Source organism: Arachis ipaensis, chromosome B4 (genome assembly GCF_059453495.1).
Source record: "Arachis ipaensis isolate K30076 ecotype BB chromosome B4, ASM5945349v1, whole genome shotgun sequence".
NCBI classification, from domain to species: domain Eukaryota; kingdom Viridiplantae; phylum Streptophyta; class Magnoliopsida; order Fabales; family Fabaceae; genus Arachis; species Arachis ipaensis.
Window position 1 is genome coordinate 9,373,513 of NC_142439.1, and position 22,103 is coordinate 9,395,615.

The following is a 22,103-nucleotide window of genomic DNA, read 5'->3' on the forward strand; positions in this document are numbered from 1 at the left end:
GTCAATTGAAACTTCAAAAATTAAATTAAAGTTTACGTGCAAGTTCAATGACCAAATTAAATATTATCTCAATAATTTCTCTAAATTTCAAGACAAATCATTCTTTTAAACTGGTGTAGTAATATTAACTTTAAAATAAAAAAATATATAAATAAATATCTAGCAATTTATTACAAAGAAAATTAAATCTCTTGTAAATTTTAAATAAGTCATTAGTATTTGTAATTAGATCCCACTTAAGTTCTTCTAACAATAATTTGAATTTGGTATAAATGAACCTATATGTCTTCGTCTACAAAGATCATTGACTTATTTATAATAAATTTATTAAAATATTTTATTATCTTCACAATAAAAAATCAAGAACATATTGATATGTATTTCAGATATTCATTATATAAAAAGTTTAAAAATTATTTAGTGTGTATTTAGATTAGCATTTATCAAATTAAAATTTAAATAAAAATGATTTTATAAAATAAATTTTGGGTAGAAATTTGTATCAACATAATTTATGTTTGACAATTCTATACTAAAATTAATTTTAATAAAATAAATATTATTTAGATAATATTAGTTAAAATTATTTTTAGATAAATAATAATTATTAAAAAAATGATATTAAATTATAATATTATTTTTTAACCATGTTTAATTTTTTTTTATACTTTTTCTGGTATATTTTTTATATATTTTTTCTAGTACTTTTTGTATTTGTTTTAATACGCTATAATATTTTGTTATTTTTATTATTTATGATTAATATTTTTGTTTAATTTACTTTATCTAATGGATCAATAAATTATATATAAAAAGATAATAATAATATAATACACAAGAATCATAATTATAAAAGTGTACAATGTCAAACCAAATAAAAATAATAAATAATAAAAAAAGAACTCATATAAAAAGAAATAATAAAAATTTTATAAATAAAACAATAATATATATCAAGGGTAGAATTGATAGAAAGGAATTAAAAGTTTAGCGTTAATGGTTGAACGCTTCTTAGTTCTTAGTGAATGCAAAAGTTAAGAATTTTTACTTCTTATAAATGTGGGTTTGAGAACAAAATTCTATATGCGTTCACAAGAAAAAAAAATATCCAAATAAAAAATTGAAGCGAACTTAAATGCGCTTTTAATCTCCCAAACCAAAAATTGAAGCGGTCAAGGAACTTGAATGCGTTTTTTATCTCCCAAACAACAAAATGAACATACTCTTAATATTTATTAGTTTATATTTTTAAGTATTAGAACATTCAATTTAATTTCATATATTTTGTTTTTATTTATTTAGTTATTAGATTGAACTTTAGGTGAGTAAGTTTAAATTTTTTTTTATTTTAACATAATAAGAATTATAAATATCTCCTAAATTATTGTAGCCATCATAGAAAGATTAAAAAAATGTCAAAGTACTTTTTGATTTTTTGATAAAACTATAGTGTGAACAAATGAAATTGAGAGAATCACTTTTTTGTTATATCAAACAATCGAATAGAAGATTGAGTGGCTTCCTTCTATTCAATTTTCAAACCATGGTGTAGATAAGTTAGATTGAGATAATCACTTTTTTGTTATATCCAAAAATTAAATAAAAAATAAATTTTTTTTCTATATTTAATTTAATTTATCTTTTTGTTTTATTTTCCAATTTCAATTCTTATATTTTTCATTCAATTACAATTCTTATCTTTTTATTTATTCTTTATTTCATATCACATATTTGTTATTCTTTTGAAATAAAGTATACCGTACACTTTGATAGAGTAAAAGATATTATTTTATACCATCATTTAATAAATTATTTACAATCTTAAAATTTTATTTATGATAATAGATAGTCAAGCCAAATATTTTTATTGATATAAAAATATTTTATTAATGTTAAAGGTGTGTTTAGTTTGTATTTTTATTTTTTTATTATTATTTTATTTTTTTTATTTTATGAAAAATAAAAAATAAAAATAAAAATAAAAATACAAAATACAAAATACAAATCAAATTTATCCTAAATTTTCTTATTTTTGCAATCCGTCAACACAAATTCACTCCTAGAAACAGAATAATTCAGTCAAACTAAAGTTATAAGCAAATACCAACGGAAAAGTTGACCACCTGAATTCATTCTTGTTGACACTGTCCAAAAGAATAGAAGTGAATTCAGCTTTCTATCATTAATTCATATAGATGACCAGATTTGGTGCCATATGTGGGATTATTTAACAATTGTTTTATTTTTTATATAGACCAAATAAATTTTTTTATAATCAACTTTAGTTGATCGAGTGATCGATTTATTCGTACGTTTAAACAAGTGTCGAATCACGAAAAATTAAATATAACTTTTTCCTTCTTAATGATGTTAAAATTTTGCAAATAAATATATAAAATATTTGCAATAATATTTTATTATAATGTGGGGTTAGAGAAAATTAAATATTAAACACATTTCAATAATTAATTACGTGAAAATTAATTATATTTGGATAGATTTTTTAAAAAATACTTTATATGACAGTTTATTTTTATTTTTCTTCAATAACTATTACATAATAATTTAAACATTTCTAGTATAACTTTAATACATTGCTGGTATTAAAAGCGATATGTTACTCTATAACAATTTATATACAATTTTGGATACAATTATTAATACTAATAATGTATTAAAGCTGTATTAGAAAAGTTTAAATTGTTATACAATAGTTATTGAAAAGAGATAAAAATAAAAAGTATTTTTTTAAAGACCTATCAAAATATAATTGATTCTCATGTAATTAATTATTGAAATGTGTTTAATATTTAATTTTTTCTAACCGCACAATATAATAAAATATTATTATAATAATTAATGAATATTAAATAAAACAAGTTTTGACTATTTTTTATCTTTTTAATATTATCGTTCTTAAAATTATCTTTAATATTTAAATTATCTTATTTAACTCTCTAACGTTTTAAAATTGTTTTAATATTGTCCTGTTATTAGTAATCTGTTAACAGAACTAATAGTAAAATAATATAACTTTTTTCTTCTTAATGATGTTAAAATTTTGCAAATAAATAAATAAAATATTTGCAATAATATTTTATTATAATGTGGGGTTAGAGAAAATAAAATATTAAACACATTTTAAGAATTAATTATGTGAGAATTAATTATATTTGGATAAGTCTTTGAAAAAACACTTTATATGACACTTTATTTTTATCTCTCTTTAATAACTATTACATAATAATTTAAACTTTTTTAATACATTACTGGTATTAAAAGCGATACTTTACTCTATAATAATTTATATATAATCTTGGATACAATTTTTAATACTAGTAATGTATTAAAACTGTATTAAAAAGTTTAAATTGTTATGCAATAGTTCTTAAAGAGAGAAAAAAATAAACTGTCTGTAAAGTGTTTCTTCAAAGATCTATCCAAAATATAATTGATTCTCACGAAATTAATTATTAAAATATGTTTAATATTTAATTTTCTTTAATTCCACATTATAATAAAATATTATTGTAATAATTAATAAATATTAAATACAATAAGTTTTGACTGTTTTTTTGTCTTTCTAACATTATTATTCTTAAAATTATCTTTAATATTTTAATAATTTTATTTAAATCTCTAACCTTTTAAAATTATTTTGATATTGTCCTACTATTAGTAATCTATTAACAGAGCTAATAGTAGAATAATATAAATTTTGCCTTCTTAATAATGTTAAAATTTTTCAAATAAATAAATAAAATATTTGCAATAATATTTTATTATAATGTGGGGTTAGAGAAAATTAAATATTAAACACATTTCAATAATTAATTATATGGATAGGTCTTTGAAAAAATATTTTATATGACAGTTTATTTTTATCTCTCTTCAATAATTATTACATAATAATTTAAATTTTTCTAATACAGCTTTAATATATTACTAGTATTAAAATCGATACTTTACTCTATTACAATTTATATACAATCTTGGATACAATTTTTAATACTAGTAATTTATTAAAGTTGTATTAGAAAAATTTAAATTATTATGTAATAGTTATTGAAGAGAGATAAAAATAAACTGTCATGTAAAATATTTTTTCAAAGACTTATCCAAATATAATTGATTCTCACGTAATTAATTATTGAAATATGTTTAATATTTAATTTTTTCTAATTCCACATTATAATAAAATATCACTGAAATAATTAATGAATATTAAATAAAATAAGTTTTGACTATTTTTTTTTGTTTTTTTAACATTATTTTTCTTAAAATTATCTTTAATATTTAAATTATATTATTTAAGTCTCCAACGTTTTAAAATTGTTTCAATATTGTCGTGCTATTAGTAATCTATTAACATAGCTAATAGTAGAATAATATAACTTTTTCCTTCTTCATGATGTTAAAATTTTGCAAATAAATAAATAAAATATTTAATGTGGGGTTAGAGAAAATTAAATGTTAAACATATTTCAATAATTAATTACGTGAGAATTAATTATATTTTGATAGGTCTTTGAAAAAATACTTTACATGATAGTTTATTTTTATCTCTCTTTAACAATTATTAGATAACAATTTAAACTTTTCTAATACAACTTTAATATATTACTCGTATTAAAAGCGATACTTTACTCAATAACAATTTATATACAATCTTGGATACAATTTTTAATACTAGTAATGTATTAAAACTATATTAGAAAAGTTTAAATTGTTATGTAATAGTTATTGAAGAGAGATAAAAATAAACTGTCATGTAAAGTATTTTTTCAAAGACCTATTCAAATATAAATAATTCTCACGTAATTAATTATTGAAATGTGTTTAATATTTAATTTTCTCTAACCGCACAATATAATAAAATATTATTGTAATAATTAATAAATATTAAATAAAATAAATTTTGACTATTTTTTTTCCTTCCTAACATTATCGTTTTTAAAATTATCTTTAATATTTAAATTATCTTATTTAAGTCTCTAACGTTTTAAATTGTTTTAATATTGTCGTGTTATTAATAATCTGTTAACAGAGCTAATAGTAGAATAATATAACTTTTTTCTTCTTAATGATGTTAAAATCTGCAAATAAATAAATAGAATATTTAATGTGGGGTTAGAAAATATTAAATATTAAACACATTTCAATAATTAATTACGTGAGAATTAATTATATTTGGATAGATCTTTGAAAAAAAAGCTTTACATAACAATTTATTTTTATTTCTCTTTAATAATTATTACATACAATTTAAACTTTTCTAATACAACTTTAATACATTATTGGTCTTAAAAGCCATACTTTACTCCATAACAATTTATATACAATCTTGGATACAATTTTTAATACTAATAATATATTAAAGTTGTATTAAAAAGTTTAAATTGTTATGTAATAATTATTGAAGAGAGATAAAAATAAATTGTTATGTAAAGTATTTTTTTAAAGACCTATCCAAATATAATTGATTCTCATGTAATTATTTATTGAAATGTGTTTAATATTTAATTTTCTCTAATCTCACAAAATAATAAAATATTATTGTAATAATTAATGAATATTAAATAAAATAAGTTTGACTGTTTTTTTGTCTTACTAATATTATTGTTCTTAAAATTATCTTTAATATTTAAATTATCTTATTTAATTCTCTAATATTTTAAAATTATTTCAATATTATCCTTCTATTAGTAATCTCTTAACAGTGCTAATAGTAGAATAATATAACTTTTTTCTTCTTAATGATGTTAAAATTTTGCAAATAAATAAATAAAATATTTGCAATAATATTTTATTATAACGTGGAGTTAGAGAAAATAAAATATTAAACACATTTTAATAATTAGTTATGTGAGAATTAATTATATTTCAATAGGTCCTTGAAAAAACACTTTACATGACAGTTTATTTTTATTTTTCTTCAATAATTATTATATAATAATTTAAACTTTTCTAATACAGCGTTAATACATTACTGGTATTAAAAGCGATACTTTACTCTATAACAATTTATATACAATCTCGGATACAATTTTTAATACTAATAATGTATTAAAACTGTATTAGAAAAGTTTAAATTGTTATGTAATAGTTATTGAAGAGAGATAAAAATAAACTGTCATGTAAAGTATTTTTTTAAAGACCTATCCAAAATATAATTGATTCTCACGTAATTAATTATTAAAATGTGTTTAATATTTAATTTTCTCTAATCCCACATTATAATAAAATATTATTGTAATAATTAATGAATATTAAATAAAATAAATTTTGACTATGTTTTTTGTCTTCCTAACATTATTATTCTTAAAATTAGCTTTAATATTTAAATTATCTTATTTAAGTCTCTAACGTTTTAAAATTATTTCGTTATTGTCTAACTATTCGTAATCTATTAACAGAGCTAATAGTAGAATAATATAACTTTTTTCTTCTAAATGATGTTAAAATTTTGCAAATAAATAAATAAAATATTTGCAATAATATTTTATTATAATGTGGGGTTAGAGAAAATTAAATATTAAGCACAATTCAATAATTAATTATGTAAGAATTAATTATATTTGGATAGATCTTTGAAAAAATACTTTACATGATAGTTTATTTTTATCTCTCTTCAATAACTATTACATAATACTGTAAACTTTTCTAATACAACATCTTTAATACATTATTAGTATTAAAAGCGATACTTTACTCTATTACAATTTATATACAATGTTGGATACAATTTTTAATACTAGTTATGTATTAAAGTTGTATTAGAAAATTTTAAATTATTATGTAATAGTTATTGAAGAGAGATAAAAATAAACTGTCATGTAAAGTATTTCTCCAAAAATCTATCTAAATATAATTGATTCTCACGTAATTAATTATTAAAATCTGTTTAATATTTAATTTTCTCTAATTCCATTTTATAATAAAATATTATTGTAATTATTAATGAATATTAAATAAAACAAATTTTGACTGTTTTTTTTGTCTTTCTAACATTATCGTTCTTAAAATTATCTTTAATATTTAAATTATCTTATTTAAGTCTCTAACGTTTTAAAATTGTTTTAATATTATCCTGCAATTAGTAATCTGTTAACAGAGCTAATGGTAGAATAATATAATTTTTTCCTTCTTAATGATGTTAAAATTTTGCAAATAAATAAATAAAATATTTAATGTGGGGTTAGAGAAAATTAAATATTAAACACATTTAAATAATTAATTACGTGAGAATTAATTATATTTGGATAGGATTTTGAAAAACACTATACATGACAGTTTATTTTAGATTTTAATATTTCTTCAATAACTATTACATAATAGTTTAAACTTTTCTAATACAGTTTTAATACATTACTTGTATTAAAAGCGATACTTTACTCTATAACAATTTATATACAATTTTTAATACAACTTTTAATACTAGTAATGTATTAAAGCTGTATTAGAAAAGTTTAAATTGTTATGTAATGGATATTAAAGAGAGATAAAAATAAACTGTCATGTAAAGTATTTTTTCAAAGACCTGTCCAAATATAATTGATTCTCACGTAATTAATTATTGAAATATGTTTAATATTTAATTTTCTCTAACCCCACATTATAATAAAATATTATTGTAATAATTAATAAATATTAAATAAATCAAGTTTTGATTGTTTTTTTTATCGTTCTATCATTATCTTTCTTAAAATTATCTTTAATATTTAAATTATCTTATTTAAGTCTCTAACGTTTTAAAATTATTTCAATATTGTCCTGCTATTAGTAATCTGTTAACAAAGCTAATATTAGAATAATATTGGGATTATTTTAAAATGTTAAAGACTTAAATATGATAAAAATATTGGGACAAAAATGATACATTGCTTTAAAAGAATTACCGAATTAAGTAAAATAAAAGTGAATTTTAGCGGAATGATTTACATTAAGAATTTAAGATTTTTACTCATCCTGGAATGCTTGTAGAATAGTTAGTAAATAAATTTTCGTAAAAGAAAATGAAAGAATATGGTAATTCTTTAATGTTTACTTTGTTTCTAATATATCAAATTCTTTAATGTTTAATTAAATTTTATTTTTAATTTTGGAATAAATTTTAATTTTATCCTTCAATAATATCAGTATTTTTATGATAGATATTTATTTAATTTATTTTTTAAAATTTTATTCTTAATAAAAAATAAATTTACTAGGAATGAAAGTAATGTGATTAGGAATAAAATTAAAAAATTTATTTAGAATGAAAGTATTGTGATTAAAAATAATTTACTTAGATATGATTAAAAAATAATTGAATAATTATCTACCATAAAACATTAATATTATTGAATGATAAAATTAAAATTTATTTCAAAGTTAAAAATAAATTTTAATTAATTAAACATTAAAAAATTTCAATACATTAGAAACAAAAATAAATATAAATATGTACTATAATATGAGTAAAAATCTTTAAGGGTAAAATTAAAAAAAAAATACAAGTAACGTAATTAAGAATAACTTACTTATATGTGATTAAAAAATAATTGAATAATTTGTACTATAAAAAGTTAATATTATTGAAGGATAAGATTAAAATTTATTTCAAAGTTAAAATAACATTTATTTAAATGAAACATTAAAGAAGTTCGGTACATTAGCGACAAAAAAGTATAATTTATATTTTATTGCATATGTATCATGCTCTATTTTTTCTTTTCTGGAAGTTTATCTGCTAGTCATTCTATAAGTATTTCATGATGAGTAAAAATCTTGAATTTGCAATGCAATTTATTCTGTTAAAATTCACTCTTATTTTATTTGATTTGGTTTTGCTAATTCTTTTAAGAGTTATTGTTTATGTCCCTAATATTTTCGTCCTATTCAAGTCTCTAACGTTTTAAAATCGTCTCAATGTTGTCCTACTGTCAATTCTATTAACATATCATTAACAATAGGACAACATTGAGACGATTTTGAAACTTTAGGGACATAAATAGGACGATTTAATGTTAGGGACAACTTTAAAATTTATTCCAAAGTTGAGAACAAAAATGATACTTTACTCATTCTTCAATTTTGGTTAAACTCCAGTTGAACCTTTATACCTTTGAATATCTAGTTCCACCAGTTTGACAACCGATTTGGTTTTCAGAACCTTAAACTCTTCCACTGGTCAATAAATTGTTACATATATATTACAAGATTTAAACCTCCATTACTTAGTTTAGTGAACGAGTGAATTGACCAACGCATTTAATTAATTTTATGTACTGTCTCTTTGCTTAAATGAGTATCCAATTACAATCATGCACATAAACTAAAAAATAATTTTAGATAAATTAAAATAATTATATAAAATTACTTTTATAAACTCTTATTTTCTTAAATATTTACTTCCTTATATTTGTTTAGCATAGTAATTAATGAGAAAATTAATTAAGAGAAATACGACTATTAGAATGTATTGGTTTTTGTCATTAATTAGTTGTCAATGTTTAAAAATATAAGATAAAGTATGTTGTTAGATTATTAGACTAAAGAAACTAAACTAAAAAAAATTAAATTAATAACTAAGTGATGACCAAAAACAACAAATTTTGATGACCGTAGTATTTCTCATTAATTAATATTACTTAACTTTCTTAGAATAATGCTTAATTATGCCTATTTAAGGGCATGTGTTTGTGAACCAAATAACTCACATATCCACATACACCACTACTCAAAAATGTTACCTCTTACCACTGATGAGCTTCATCTGTTCCACAAAACTGATAGAGCTCTTTTTTGTAGATTGATGTTCAAGCAAAATTTAAGCATCACACAAGCTCTCCTAGTAATGGGAGTGTGGTTTTGGCTTGAATACACAAACTACCCTAACATCATTTCCACAATGATGCAGCTCTCTGACTCTTTGGTCAAGTCATTATCCAATGAAGCTCTCACTTGCTTGGATACATTGGCAGCCTTTGAAAATCCCCCTATCCCAAAAGATGGGGGTTTGCCCTTAACAAAGATCCTAGTTCAAAAGGATATATCCCTTAAGCTCTTCATTATGAAAAGATACACAGCAATAGCCGGAATTAAGAGTGTCCTCAACAACATTTGTGCTAGAGTTTTCAAGGATATATTGCAAAATATTCTCAGCACCACATATTATAATTATAATTATAATAATAATTATTATTATAAATATAATTATAATTACACCAATGTTGCTAGCACATCAAGGGCTAGAAGTAGTAATTCTAGGCCTTTTGTTGTGCCTGGTTTCCCACATTCATTATTTGGTGATTTCGTTGTGCCACATGGTGTAGAGGATCTTGATTTGCTTGATGCTAAGATTTGGAGTAATAAAGGACCTTGTGATGATGTTACTGAGGAAGATAAGACTATGTTCCTAACATTTTCTAGGGGCTTCCCTGTGTCTGAAGAGGAGGTGAGGGAATTATTCATAACGGACTATGGAAATGGTTCTGTGGTGGAAATAGTTATGGGAAATTATGAAGCAAATAACCAATCTATGTTTGCAACAATGGTTCTGAATGGTGTGGCCATGGTTGATGAAATTCTGCAAGGATTACGTCTTGCCAAGTTGCGTGCAAATGGAAAGGATATCTGGGTTCGTAAGTATGATCGCCGTAATTAATAATTACTAATAATCAGTATGGAGTGATTTGAATGTTTTGTACGTTTTAAATTTACATTATTGTCCGTCACTATATAAAATAAAAAAACGTACTATGAATAAAAATAATAATAATAATAATAAAAGATATGTGTTTAATCATGAAATGAAAATCTTATTACAATAAGTTCATTTAAGTGTGGTTTGTTAAGTTATAGAAATTTAATTTGAAATAGCATAAAGTTCCAAAAAAAGCAGGCTTTTGTTAAACTCATCCAATATCTAATAGTAATCTATGAAAAATCACACATCTAAGAAGCAAAATGGGTAAGGTGTCATCACTATTGCAGAATGGGTGTTTAAAATCGAATCTGATCCATCTATTTCACAAATTTGATCCAGTTCCGATCCAAAATTTGTAGATCGTATTCAATTTGTTGGTCTATTGATAAGACCATCATATTCACACTTCATTAAGCAAATATAGGATTTAGAAGATCCTGCAGAGATGGTTGTGTGGAGGAAACAGTTATGGAAAATTTTGGTGCAAATAACCAACCTATGTTTGCAACAATAGTTGTGGATGGAGTGAATTTGGTTGATTGAATTCTGCCAGAAAATCATTTGACCAAGTTTCGTATTAATGGAAAGATATCTAGGCTAATAAGTACGAGTGCAGTAATTAATATTTAATAATATTTAACAATGAGGGGTTTGAATATTTTGTACATCTCAAATTCACATTATTGTCAGTCAACATATAAAAGTAAAAAAAAAACATATTATAATGAGTTTATTTTCACACTACAAAAAAATGTTGAATACCGTCGAATTTATCAGCAGAATAACGAACATAATCTGCCAGTAAATTGCGTCGGATAAAATCCGATGGTATAAACCTCATCAGTAATTAATTACTGGCAAATTTATTTTTCTGACGGTAATTTGCGGCGGAATTACTGCCGAATTCTGATATTAAGGGTTACAAGAAATCTGATGTTAGTTACCGTTGAAAATTATCTGACGGTAAATTTTGCACCACACGCTGTTATTTTGCCTCATGTTACCGTTAGAAAAAATCCCACGGTAATACTTTTTTATTTTTTTTATTAAATTGGATGGTCGTTACTGTCGGCACTACAAGAAACGTCGTTAAAATCGACGGCTAAATCGACGGCTTAGCCGTCGATAATATTGAAATTCGACGGCAAAATAAACGGCGGAGTTAGTCGCTATAAAGCTTGTCGATTTTTTCAAAATGCTAATAAAATCGACGGCTTGCCTGGCCGTTGATAATAATTTAAAAAAATCGACAGCAAGACCGTCGATATTATGAGTTTGATAATTTTATATTCTTACTAAAATCGACAACAAGAGCGTCGATATTATTATATAAAATCGACGCCTCTACTATCGATATTTGATACAAATAAAATCGACAATCTTGCCGTCGATATTATTATATAAAATTGACAGCTTTCCTGTCGATATTTGATTCAATAAAATTGACACGATGGCCGTCGATTTAATTATTTAGATACAAATTTAAAAAGCGACAACACGGTCGTCGATTTTAATAGTCATATTTTTAATTATTTTTTTTATTTGAAACATAGTAAACAATTAATGCAAATAAACTTTTAAATATAGAAATAAAATTTATACAGAATATTAGATAACAAGACAAATAAACAAAAAATATAAAAATAAAATTTATACTAAATATTAGATAATGAGTTTATAAACATATCAAAATAATAAATAATCCTCTAACATAAAGACTCTAAGACAAGATAAATAACTAAACTTAGACTTATATTTATTTAAATTACAATCCACCAATAATACAAAATATTCAAATTAAAATTTAAAGGTAAACTTCAAAACAAATTTTACCCAGTTTATAAAATTTTTCTCATTTCCAAGTAGAAGTAAAATAAGTGGTTTTCCTTTATATATTAAAGCATGCACCTTCGAGATATGAACTCCAAGATTTCGATGCACTTCAGAGCATTCTATACAGAGTAATATGCCAAGGTTTAAAGATGCCCAGTCCGGATCAGCACCACTGCACTCAGCACATTTATCATTCCCAGGAATTCCCCTTAAAATCTTAGAGACACTATGGACTTCCTTTGGATATATGTCATCCATCAAATATTTGTCACCATCCTCTGATTGACTAGTTGATGAAGCACCAGTTGCTGAGTTTCTATTTTCTCTATCATAACGAGGCTGCAGAAATTACAATGGAATAGTGTAAAAATCTTATAAGGACATTACACATAGTGCTATGTTTCAAGACGTGCAAATACATAAGCTGTTGAAGAAAGTGAGAATTAAAAAGCGACGTGACAGCCCCAGTAATTTTGTTTACCTAGTTCATCCTATCAGCTTCATTTTCTGCCTGATAGAAACAATATGCAGAGTCAACTAACAAAAACCAATATGGAACTACAATAAACTAGCACACGGCCTCTGATGCAAGATATAGAGAAGAAACTAAACCTAAAACATTCAATGATACAACTTTAACAAACAGAATGTCCATAATCCCCACGTTAGGTTCTAAACAGAAAAAAATTTATCTCAGACAAATGAGAGGTAAGTGCAAGAGAAATTTATGTTTTGTTATCACCATGATAAGCTCACACATTATTATAGAGGAATATTTAATGATTTGTTACTTCAAATATAAGAAATAAGTCAATCAGTCACCTGTAGTGTATATGTTTTTGAGGAAGAAATTATACGGAAGCAAAGACGTAGATCTGTATCCTCTGCATCCATCTTTATAGAGGATGTGCACAGATCAATTGAACAACAACCCAAAGCATCCTCATTTTTGTGATGATGACCTGTTGTGCCTTGATCAAAATCTACCAAACATGCCATTATTTTGTTCAGGAGGACGACTATAATTATATGACTGAGCACCCTGGGGGACAGATTGGAAGAACAGAATTAACAGTTCATCAAGAGGTCAAAACAAAAATATGAAAGAAATATGTATTAGTACAAACAGTAATAGAAGTTAGTGAAGTTACTGATGATTTGATGGTAAGATGAAGTTGAGGTCAAAATTCAGCTGCATTCGGACTAGATATCATATTTTCTTTTAAGGCCAAACTGGTGTCAACTTCAAAATATTAGGATTATATATATTGCCTTATTAGCTCCAATGAGAACAAATTCAGTGTATCCTCTAATTCTTTATGGTACATTAGTGACTGGTTGATCAGTGTATCCGGTCCTGGCTCCAATGAGAACAAATTCAGAACTAGCTCATCCACTAAAGTGAACCGTAGTTGTGACTTTCACAAAAAAGAGAAAAGCACACTGAAATGAAGTGCAACCAAGCTGTGCCATTTGTGAATTGCTAAAAATCAATATACATGCCATTAAGCACACACAAAGACCTACTCACACAAGTTGATTATAACAGTCATGCATTTTGTTTTTATGTTTTTCTATTTCCAAGGATATATGCCATACATTATATGAATCATGAGAGAACTTTTCTTTTCTTTCTTTGCTTTGATTCCTACTTTAATTATTGAACCTTTCATTATTATTATTCCGCACAAATTAAGATTGTCTTTTTCCTTTTTTTTTTGTTTTTAGTTCATATGAAGCAATTGCAGAGAGCATGAGAAATTAAATTAAAGTGGTAAAGTAGTGTAAGATGAGAGCTAGAAGGGGTAATGCCTCAAATTGATTATCATGTTCCTCCACTCCTTTCTTAACAGGAAAACTGTCATGTAGAAACAGAAAACACAGTAAAAATAGAAGCAAGTTGTCATGTGTAAACATTTACAAGTATGTGAAGAACACCAATCCATGCAACAAACAATAGAAGCTAAAAATTGAAGCATATGAAACAGAAGGTATACCTCTTTGAACGCTTGTGACTTGAAGTGAATCTCAGTCTAAGAATTTTGTTTTCTCCACTTCTCTCAATCTCCATATCTAAAACTGAAAGCCACCCAAATCAAGAGTTATTCACATAAACAACAAAATCAACGGTGGATAAAAAAAAAGCAATAGAGAGTCACTGGAAACATCATACCAAGGAACTTAACAATCAAGAACTCTCAACAAATGGATTCTAAATCACTATATAGCATTCAAATAGAAATAGAAAGATTACAAAACCAGCTAGTTACAACACAATCAATACATCAATTTCAACCCCAACCAATCACAAAACTTTCCAGGTTTCTTCAATAAAGAGAAAATTATTTGATCTTGTCAATTAAAACTCCAAATGATTTACCTCTTACATCAGGTTTCTTCATTTATTCATTTTAAAATTATTTTTTCAGGTTTTTTTTTTTGTCTTTTTTGGATGTCACTTTATAAGGAGAAACCAGAAGACAAGAAAATACTAATGTCATTTTAGATTTTCCTATCACTAATTTGGCATTTTCAACATTATTCAAGTCAATGTGCTGAAATTCCTAAACTCAACAAACATAACATTTTTAATCCATAATCTTATCTATATCCAATGCTAAATGTTACAAACAACCAACAATAACATGAAAGCTGCTTTTCTGAAATGCATTTCTATAGATTTGGCACAGGTTGAAGGAGAACATCACTCCAGCAAGCTATGAATAGAACTCTAATTAAAAGATTTGGTTTAAATGAAACTAAAAAAACATCAAATAGCATGAACACCACCAAGATCAGCAACACTTCAACATAGAGTTCAAAGTTCGAAAAGCATTAGACAATTTAATCACCTGCAAGCATTAGACAGCAGTCCAAATAGGCATCAAGCTGGAGAATATTTAATTTGAAAAAAGTATAGTAATAGGGAAATAAATGCATAAATATATGCCAAATGTTTGGAAGAACAAATAATTACAAATTTTGGGGAATTTGGAATAGAAATAAGACAATGGAATTTGGAAGTTCAGTAACAATAACTGCAAAAGATATCTAATTTTTGTGAGCTCGATTGAGGGAGAGAAGACGCGTAAGAGAGAGTGGAGAAGGAGGAGCGACGGCGGCATCAGAGAGAAGGAATGAAGGCGGCGCCACAGCAGCGGAGCAATGGCGGCGTGAGCACAAGGAGCGACGATGGCGCGAATGTGAGGAGCGACGGTGGCGCGAATGTGAGGAGCGATAACAGCACGGCAGCAACAGAGCGCGACGGCGGCGTGAGCAGGAGGGGCGACGACAGCGCAACCGTGACAGAGCGACGACAGCAGCGAAGAATGGTGTGAATTTGGGGTTGAACGAGGGAATTTGGGAGAATTCCGTTTCTGCACTTTGGACGCGGGAGGGGGACGCGGGTATATGTGTTTATAGTTATAAAAATCGACGGCATATTTGTCGATTTTTATTTAAAAAAAAAAGCAACACCTATAGCGTCTATTTTATACATTAAATCTATACCATTTATTCTATTTTAGAAAGCGATCTAGACCATTTAATTTTATCGACGACAATTTTGTCGATATTTTAAATAACAAAATAGACACCTTGTACGTCGATTTTAAATTAAAAGTATTTTCAACCTCAAGTGCGTCGATAATATGACTATAATAGAAAAAAAATTAATGCTTTATAAAAATATCGACGACCTGACTATCGATTTTAATATTTTATTTTTAATTAGTTTCTTTTATTAATATCGACAGCAAGCCGTCGAAAATTATCGACGGCAGAAATAGCCGTCGATTTTTGCCGTCGATAAACACGCTTTTTCTTGTAGTGCGGATAATTTTGATGGTAAATCCGATGATAGTTTTAGTTCTTTTTATTTTAATGTTTTCTTAAACCTATAATAGACCCTGATATTTAATGATTAATAGTTAACTCCCAATTAGTAAAGAATAAATTAGTAACTTATCTGAAAACAATGATCCATATATAATGCAAAATATCAAATATACAAAATAAAAATACGAAGGAATAAAATGCTGCTAAACAAATCAAAACAAAGCCTTAATAATTACTATGGGTTCTAATAGTCATCATTGTCGTAATCAAAACAAGGCATGCTCGTGACACGTCAACTTGTTGTCATACCTACCCGAAACAATATAATTATATCATAATATAATCAAAATTTGATAAAGAAAAAAATACATAAGATAGAACTAATAAGGCTAGCGTGCATTGTAATTATATGATCTTTTTAAATAAAGTTTAAACATACAAGTTAGTTAAACTATATTTAGGTTAATCTTAATTAGATTAATCATTTTCTTCCTCTGGTTCATCCTCCTCTTTTGAGGTAATTTTCCTAATCATTGAATTCGTCTTCTTCGTCTCTATTGACCCTCTCTTCCTCTTGAATATCGCTGTCCTCTAATAGTAGTGTCTCGTCATCTACCCTAAGGTTAATGATGTCATCATCCATAATAGCCGACCTAAGGGTGATCGGATCACCAGTATCAACTACTATTTTCGAAGAAGTTGGATCATTAATTTGGTAAGGTTCCTGACCCTCTGTCCCATCAGATTTGATGCGACCTCTTGCTAATCTTAATCACAACCACCCAATTAGACTTGCATGACCCTGGATAAGGCAAATAATATACTTGTCGTGCATTTTGAGGTAGAATAAAATGATCGTAGTGCCTATATTTCCTGGTCACATTTACTTTAGTGATATTGTAGTCATTGTGCTTCGTGTACCTAGTCACTAATTTGGATCATACCATTCACATTTAAATACGCACACCTTGTATGTAGTGTGACAAAAATACTCTAATTGAATTATATTGTACAACAAACTATACCAATCAGAATCACTATCGTCTGCATCCCTACGAATCCAGATTCTGGTGTTATTTGTTTTCTTTTCCACCAGCTATTACAGTTAAGCAATACATGCGGGTATGCGGCTTCGATTTCCTTTTTCTCTAACTAATATTTAGTACCCGTGCCCATTGTAACTCCTTCTGGAACAAATATTAGACAGGTTAGTCCACTTGACGAGGATTATCCCGTCTCATCATTCCTTCCAACTCTTGTTCTCCGTAATTCAACATGAGGCTCAAAATAGAGGGAGTAAAATGTGGATGTTTCTTTAGTTAGGAATATTTGGCAGATGCTACCCTTGATTCAAGTTCTGTTCTTCACCGTATGCTTGAATGACCCAATTAACCTCTCAAAAAGGTACATCCACCTTAGTTCCATAACATCAAAAAATCTTAGAGGAAATTTCCTCTCTAGCTTACAATGTATGATGGGAATGTTCTTCTCTATAATTGTAAGATTATTAATGCTAAAGTTCATACCACATAACTCCCTAAAGAACTTACTTATTTCTGTGAGGGATTTCCAAATGTTGGTAGAAAGTTCTCTAAATATGACACAAAGCAATGACTCTATAAATACACGACAATCATGACTCTTCAACTCAGCAAGTTTAACCTGTGAGACGTTTGTACACCTACCGAAGTTAGAGGCGTAACCATAAAAAAACCTCAATCCCTAATCCACCTACAAATATTTTATCTTTGGTCATTCATTAGAATGAACACCGCCTTTGGTTTAGTCCACCGGCTAACTCTCTTTAAGTTCAGATCTGCCCGCCTGTAAATTTCCACCAAGTCTAACCTTACCTTATTGTTATCCTTGGTTTGGTCATTGTCCATTATCGTGTACATGATAATATCAAGCACATTTTTTTAAATATGCATCATGTCAAGACAATGATGAACTAAGTTGTCTTTCCAATAAGGCAAGTCTTAAAATATACTTTGTTTTGTCTATTATACTCCCTGTCATATTCCGGAGGTCTCAATCCTACCCTGTTATCGATGATCTTAAGATACTATTAACACGATACCAAACTTGTAAACCACTCAAACTCACGGGTGCCTCTTTTTGTTTAGTTTTATTCTTCGTAAACGAGTCATTGTTACGTCAACCAAAAAGGATATCAATATTCAGGAACCTTCTATGACAATTAAATCACGAATTCTTACCCTTATTCATCAACCAAAATGACTTTGTATCCTCCATACAAATAAGACACGATATTCTGCCCGAAGTTGACTAACCTGATAACATCTCGTATTCAGGAAAGTCGTTGATGGTCCACATCAATGCAACATGCATTTGGAAGTTTTTTTGGTTGGAATATCATACGTTTCTACACCATGTATCTACAACTCAATCAACTAATCCATCAAGAATTGCAAGAAGACATCTATTTTGGTCTTTGGGTTTTTTGGATTAGGTATAATACAAGTTAAGAACATGTATGGGTCCTTTATTCATATTTCAGAAAGTAGGTTAAAATGAGTCACCACAACAGACCAACAAGAGTACGTGTTTACCAATTTGTTCTCTCTCGACTTAATACCTCGGTTCATCACAAATTCTACAAGCAGTTAGGTCTACATTCCCCTTGTAATAACATACAACCATTTAAACAATAATTTATTTTCACCAAATTTAGACTAATTTCGAAACTTTTTTTTTGCCTTATAATGGCTCCAGAGGATGCCAGTAGTCCTGGCTAGTATTAATTTGTTGCAAAAGGTGACCCACTTATCAAAAAGACTCTTGGGTATAATTTGACTCAAGTTTATTACTCATCATTCAAAGACAGGTAGACAATTTTAAGTAAACTCACCCCTCGAACAAAGGTTTTGTGATAGATTCTAGTAGATGATAAAAACTATTTGCCTCCAGGTTATGCTCCTGTTCAGTATCTTCCATATCAATAACACCAATTGCATCAAACATTATCTCGTTGTATCTCTCTTGGTTACCTTCTCAATTCATTTCTTCCATGTTTAGTTCTCTAACCACCCAAACCTTTATTGATCGACACTCAAACCTATTGGAATTCATGTAGAATGGTTGATTTCCTGCTCATCCACTTCTCCGTGTTCCATTTACATCCAATACCCATCCTTGAAGGTGAAGTGTTATATCCGAAATTTTAACCACTTAGTCAGTCGACACTTATAGCACAAATACCTAGATATCCCTTGAGGCCTAAACGGTTCTATATTGAAGACATACGCAACAAACTCGTCAACCCCCTCAAAGAACTTAGGTTTTAATCCCCCCTCCACCATTATCCCTGTTATACATCTACAAACGATGACTTGGAATCACTTTGCAACAAACAACCTAGAATTCAATCAACAACACAACTTATTAAAATTCAGCAGAGTTTCTTCTATAATTAGAATCTACCAACAAATTCAATTATCATTTTCTCACAAACCAAATATTTTTTAAACAATTTTAACGAAAATTCAGCAGAACTTCTCCTTAATGTAAAGACATCCACCAAATAAATTTATCACTTTTTCCAGAGAAAACAGCTGCAGGTGTAAATTAGAAAAAATAAAACATTCAATAAAATATCAAATCCTAGCCGTTCTAATGTATAACCCCTTAGTACTCCACAATTTTTCAGCAAACAAGGGTTTTGAGAAGGTGCTACTACGCAACCTTCTCCCACTTCTGTCCTAAAATTTTATCTTAGAAAAAGTAATTCCAACATAAAATATAAACAACATAGCATGTCTAGAGATAGAAAACCCACCTAAGTATTACACGAGCAACCCATGATTTAAGCTACGCGGCATTAAAAAAAGTCCTAAAATAGTAGTGAAGTTAGTAAAATGTAAAAACTAATAATTAAAACTAAAAAATCTAACCTGAAAATTTAATAAAGCAAGTGAAATGAAAAAATTAATAACCCAAAAGTCTATTTACTTTCATCAAATTTAAATATGAAAAATTTGTAATTGATCTTATGTTTTAAACTAAAAACTAATTATAAATATTCTATTACTTTGTAATAAAGTATAATAAACGATATTATTCTTTTTTTCTATTCATGTTATTCAACTAACAAATGCCAAGATTCTAACACTGAAATTTCTTAATCTTTTATAAAGGAAAAAATAACACGAGAAAATTAATAATTTATAATTTAATAAAAATATCCTAATTGCATATTTTCTAACACATAACAATCTAAAATTAGATAAATTAGGTTTAAGGTTTAACTACTCTAAATTAATTAGTGAGTGAGTTACCTGGAGACAGTGGCGACGCAAAGGACTTCTCCGGCATGGTGGTGGCAGCATGTACGGCATAATAGCAGTGCCAGTGACCAACATGTAGGGCTATATTTAGGATTTTTGTTGAAAAAAATACAAATGTAAAATAAGATAGAACATGAAGAGGGAGGAGGACAACCTACCTAGACGGAAGAAAGAGACAGCTCCGTCAAGCAGCGGGGACAGCAGCGACAGCACGACAACGAGCCAACCGACACAAGGAGTACCTGCTCAGTCCACGCAGTCTTTGGAGGTTGTTGGTGGTGGCCGGCTTGGCAGAGGGGTCTGTCGGAGGTAGTTTGGGGGAGAGAGATGCAGAGAGAGAAGGAGCCGAAGGTTTGGAAAAAGAGTGGTCTTCCAAAATGAGGGGGAGAGGGCGCACGATTCTAATTTAGGGCCAATTTTACTATGAATTTACCGGCGGATAAATCCGATGGTAAATAAATGCGTATGAAAAAACAAAGTGTTCCATTAATTGAGCTTTTACCGGCGGATGTATCCGACGATAATTCCGTTGGTAAATATCACGCGAAATTTTCTTTTTTTTTTCTCCTCCAAATATTGCCGGCGTATTTTTCTTTTTACCCGACGAATTTATTGCCAAATTTACGGATGATTCTGTCGGTAAACCCGTCACTAACAGCCAATGATAAATCTAACGGTATTCAACATTTTTCTTGTAGTACTATGTGGTTATGAAAGTTTTAGAACTTTATATTCAAGTACTTTTTGCAGAGAAAGTCCAAGAAAAAATAGGATTTTGTTAAACTTTTAATCTGATGTAATATTAATATCTAAAAAATAACTTTTCTAAAAAGCAATAACTTAATTTTGCTGTGACTTTAGTTTTAATGTAATGCCCAAAATAGGTCCATAGATGAAATACCAGAATATATATATATATATATATATATATATATATATATATATATATAAGAATTTAGTTCTTTTTCTTACATTTTGCGATATGTGAGAAGTTTTTTTTCCCCCTTTTTGCATTCAGGCAAAAGCCTTTTTGTTTTACTTTGTAGAGTATTTGTTGACTTGTTGTGTCCTAATATTATGTTATATAACAATTCATTTTTTTTATTTTTTGTTGCATTCTGTTGTAACTATATGTAATACAATGCGATTATGGAGTTAAGTTCCACTTTAGTCTCTGAGATTGGTGAGTTGCACCAATTTAGTCCTTAATCTTTTAATTGCTATAATTTGGTCCTCAAGCTTAAAAAAAGTAAGCCAATGTAGTTTTTCGTATATTTTCTATCACTAGAGCTCAACGCCGTTAGTGACGTGGCTCAACCCTTGCCACGCTGAACATATTAAAATGATGTCATAGTATTTTGGCACTAAAAAAAGGCACTAAACGTCATCATTTTATGGTTTTAACAAAACTAAAATGTTAAACCCCTTTCTTATGA

General features: G+C 27.1%; 2 protein-coding genes across 4 annotated transcripts; one reads left to right on the top strand and one right to left on the bottom strand.

Annotated features, from left to right (window-relative positions):
- The first annotated feature begins 9,838 nt into the window (after positions 1-9,838).
- Positions 9,839-10,648, top strand: LOC107635983 (uncharacterized). The gene is made up of 2 exons (XM_088484341.1): positions 9,839-10,131; positions 10,222-10,648. The coding sequence occupies exons 1-2, from the start codon at positions 9,839-9,841 to the stop codon at positions 10,646-10,648; spliced, it is 720 nt and encodes a 239-aa protein (XP_088340467.1).
- Positions 10,649-12,425: 1,777 nt separating this feature from the next.
- LOC107638789 (ADP-ribosylation factor GTPase-activating protein AGD4-like) lies at positions 12,426-15,904 on the bottom strand. Of its 3 annotated transcripts, XM_016342183.3 has the most exons (5): positions 15,376-15,606; positions 14,521-14,602; positions 13,346-13,565; positions 13,005-13,034; positions 12,730-12,862 (listed from the first exon to the last, which is right to left on the bottom strand). In XM_016342183.3, exons 1-4 carry the CDS (start codon positions 15,461-15,463, stop codon positions 13,005-13,007), a joined length of 420 nt encoding a protein of 139 aa, XP_016197669.1. In that variant the 5' UTR covers positions 15,464-15,606; the 3' UTR covers positions 12,730-12,862. The 3 variants fall into 3 exon arrangements, with proteins under 3 accessions (XP_016197666.1, XP_088339407.1, XP_016197669.1); XM_016342180.3 differs by lacking the exon at positions 13,005-13,034 and having other exon boundaries at positions 12,426-12,862; positions 15,376-15,904; XM_088483281.1 differs by lacking the exon at positions 13,005-13,034 and having other exon boundaries at positions 12,426-12,862; positions 15,563-15,680.
- Between the last annotated feature and the right edge of the window lie 6,199 nt (positions 15,905-22,103).

Coding starts and splice junctions, on each gene's coding strand:
- LOC107638789 (XM_016342180.3), bottom strand. CDS start 15,463: ATGCATTTATTTCCCTATTACTATACTTTTTTCAAATTAAATATTCTC. Junction 13,566..14,520: donor AGTCACAAGCGTTCAAAGAG/GTATACCTTCTG, acceptor TCTGTCCCCCAG/GGTGCTCAGTCATATAATTA. Junction 12,863..13,345: donor CAAAAACATATACACTACAG/GTGACTGATTGA, acceptor TAATTTCTGCAG/CCTCGTTATGATAGAGAAAA.
- LOC107635983 (XM_088484341.1), top strand. CDS start 9,839: ATGGGAGTGTGGTTTTGGCTTGAATACACAAACTACCCTAACATCATT. Junction 10,132..10,221: donor AGAGTTTTCAAGGATATATT/GCAAAATATTCT, acceptor CAATGTTGCTAG/CACATCAAGGGCTAGAAGTA.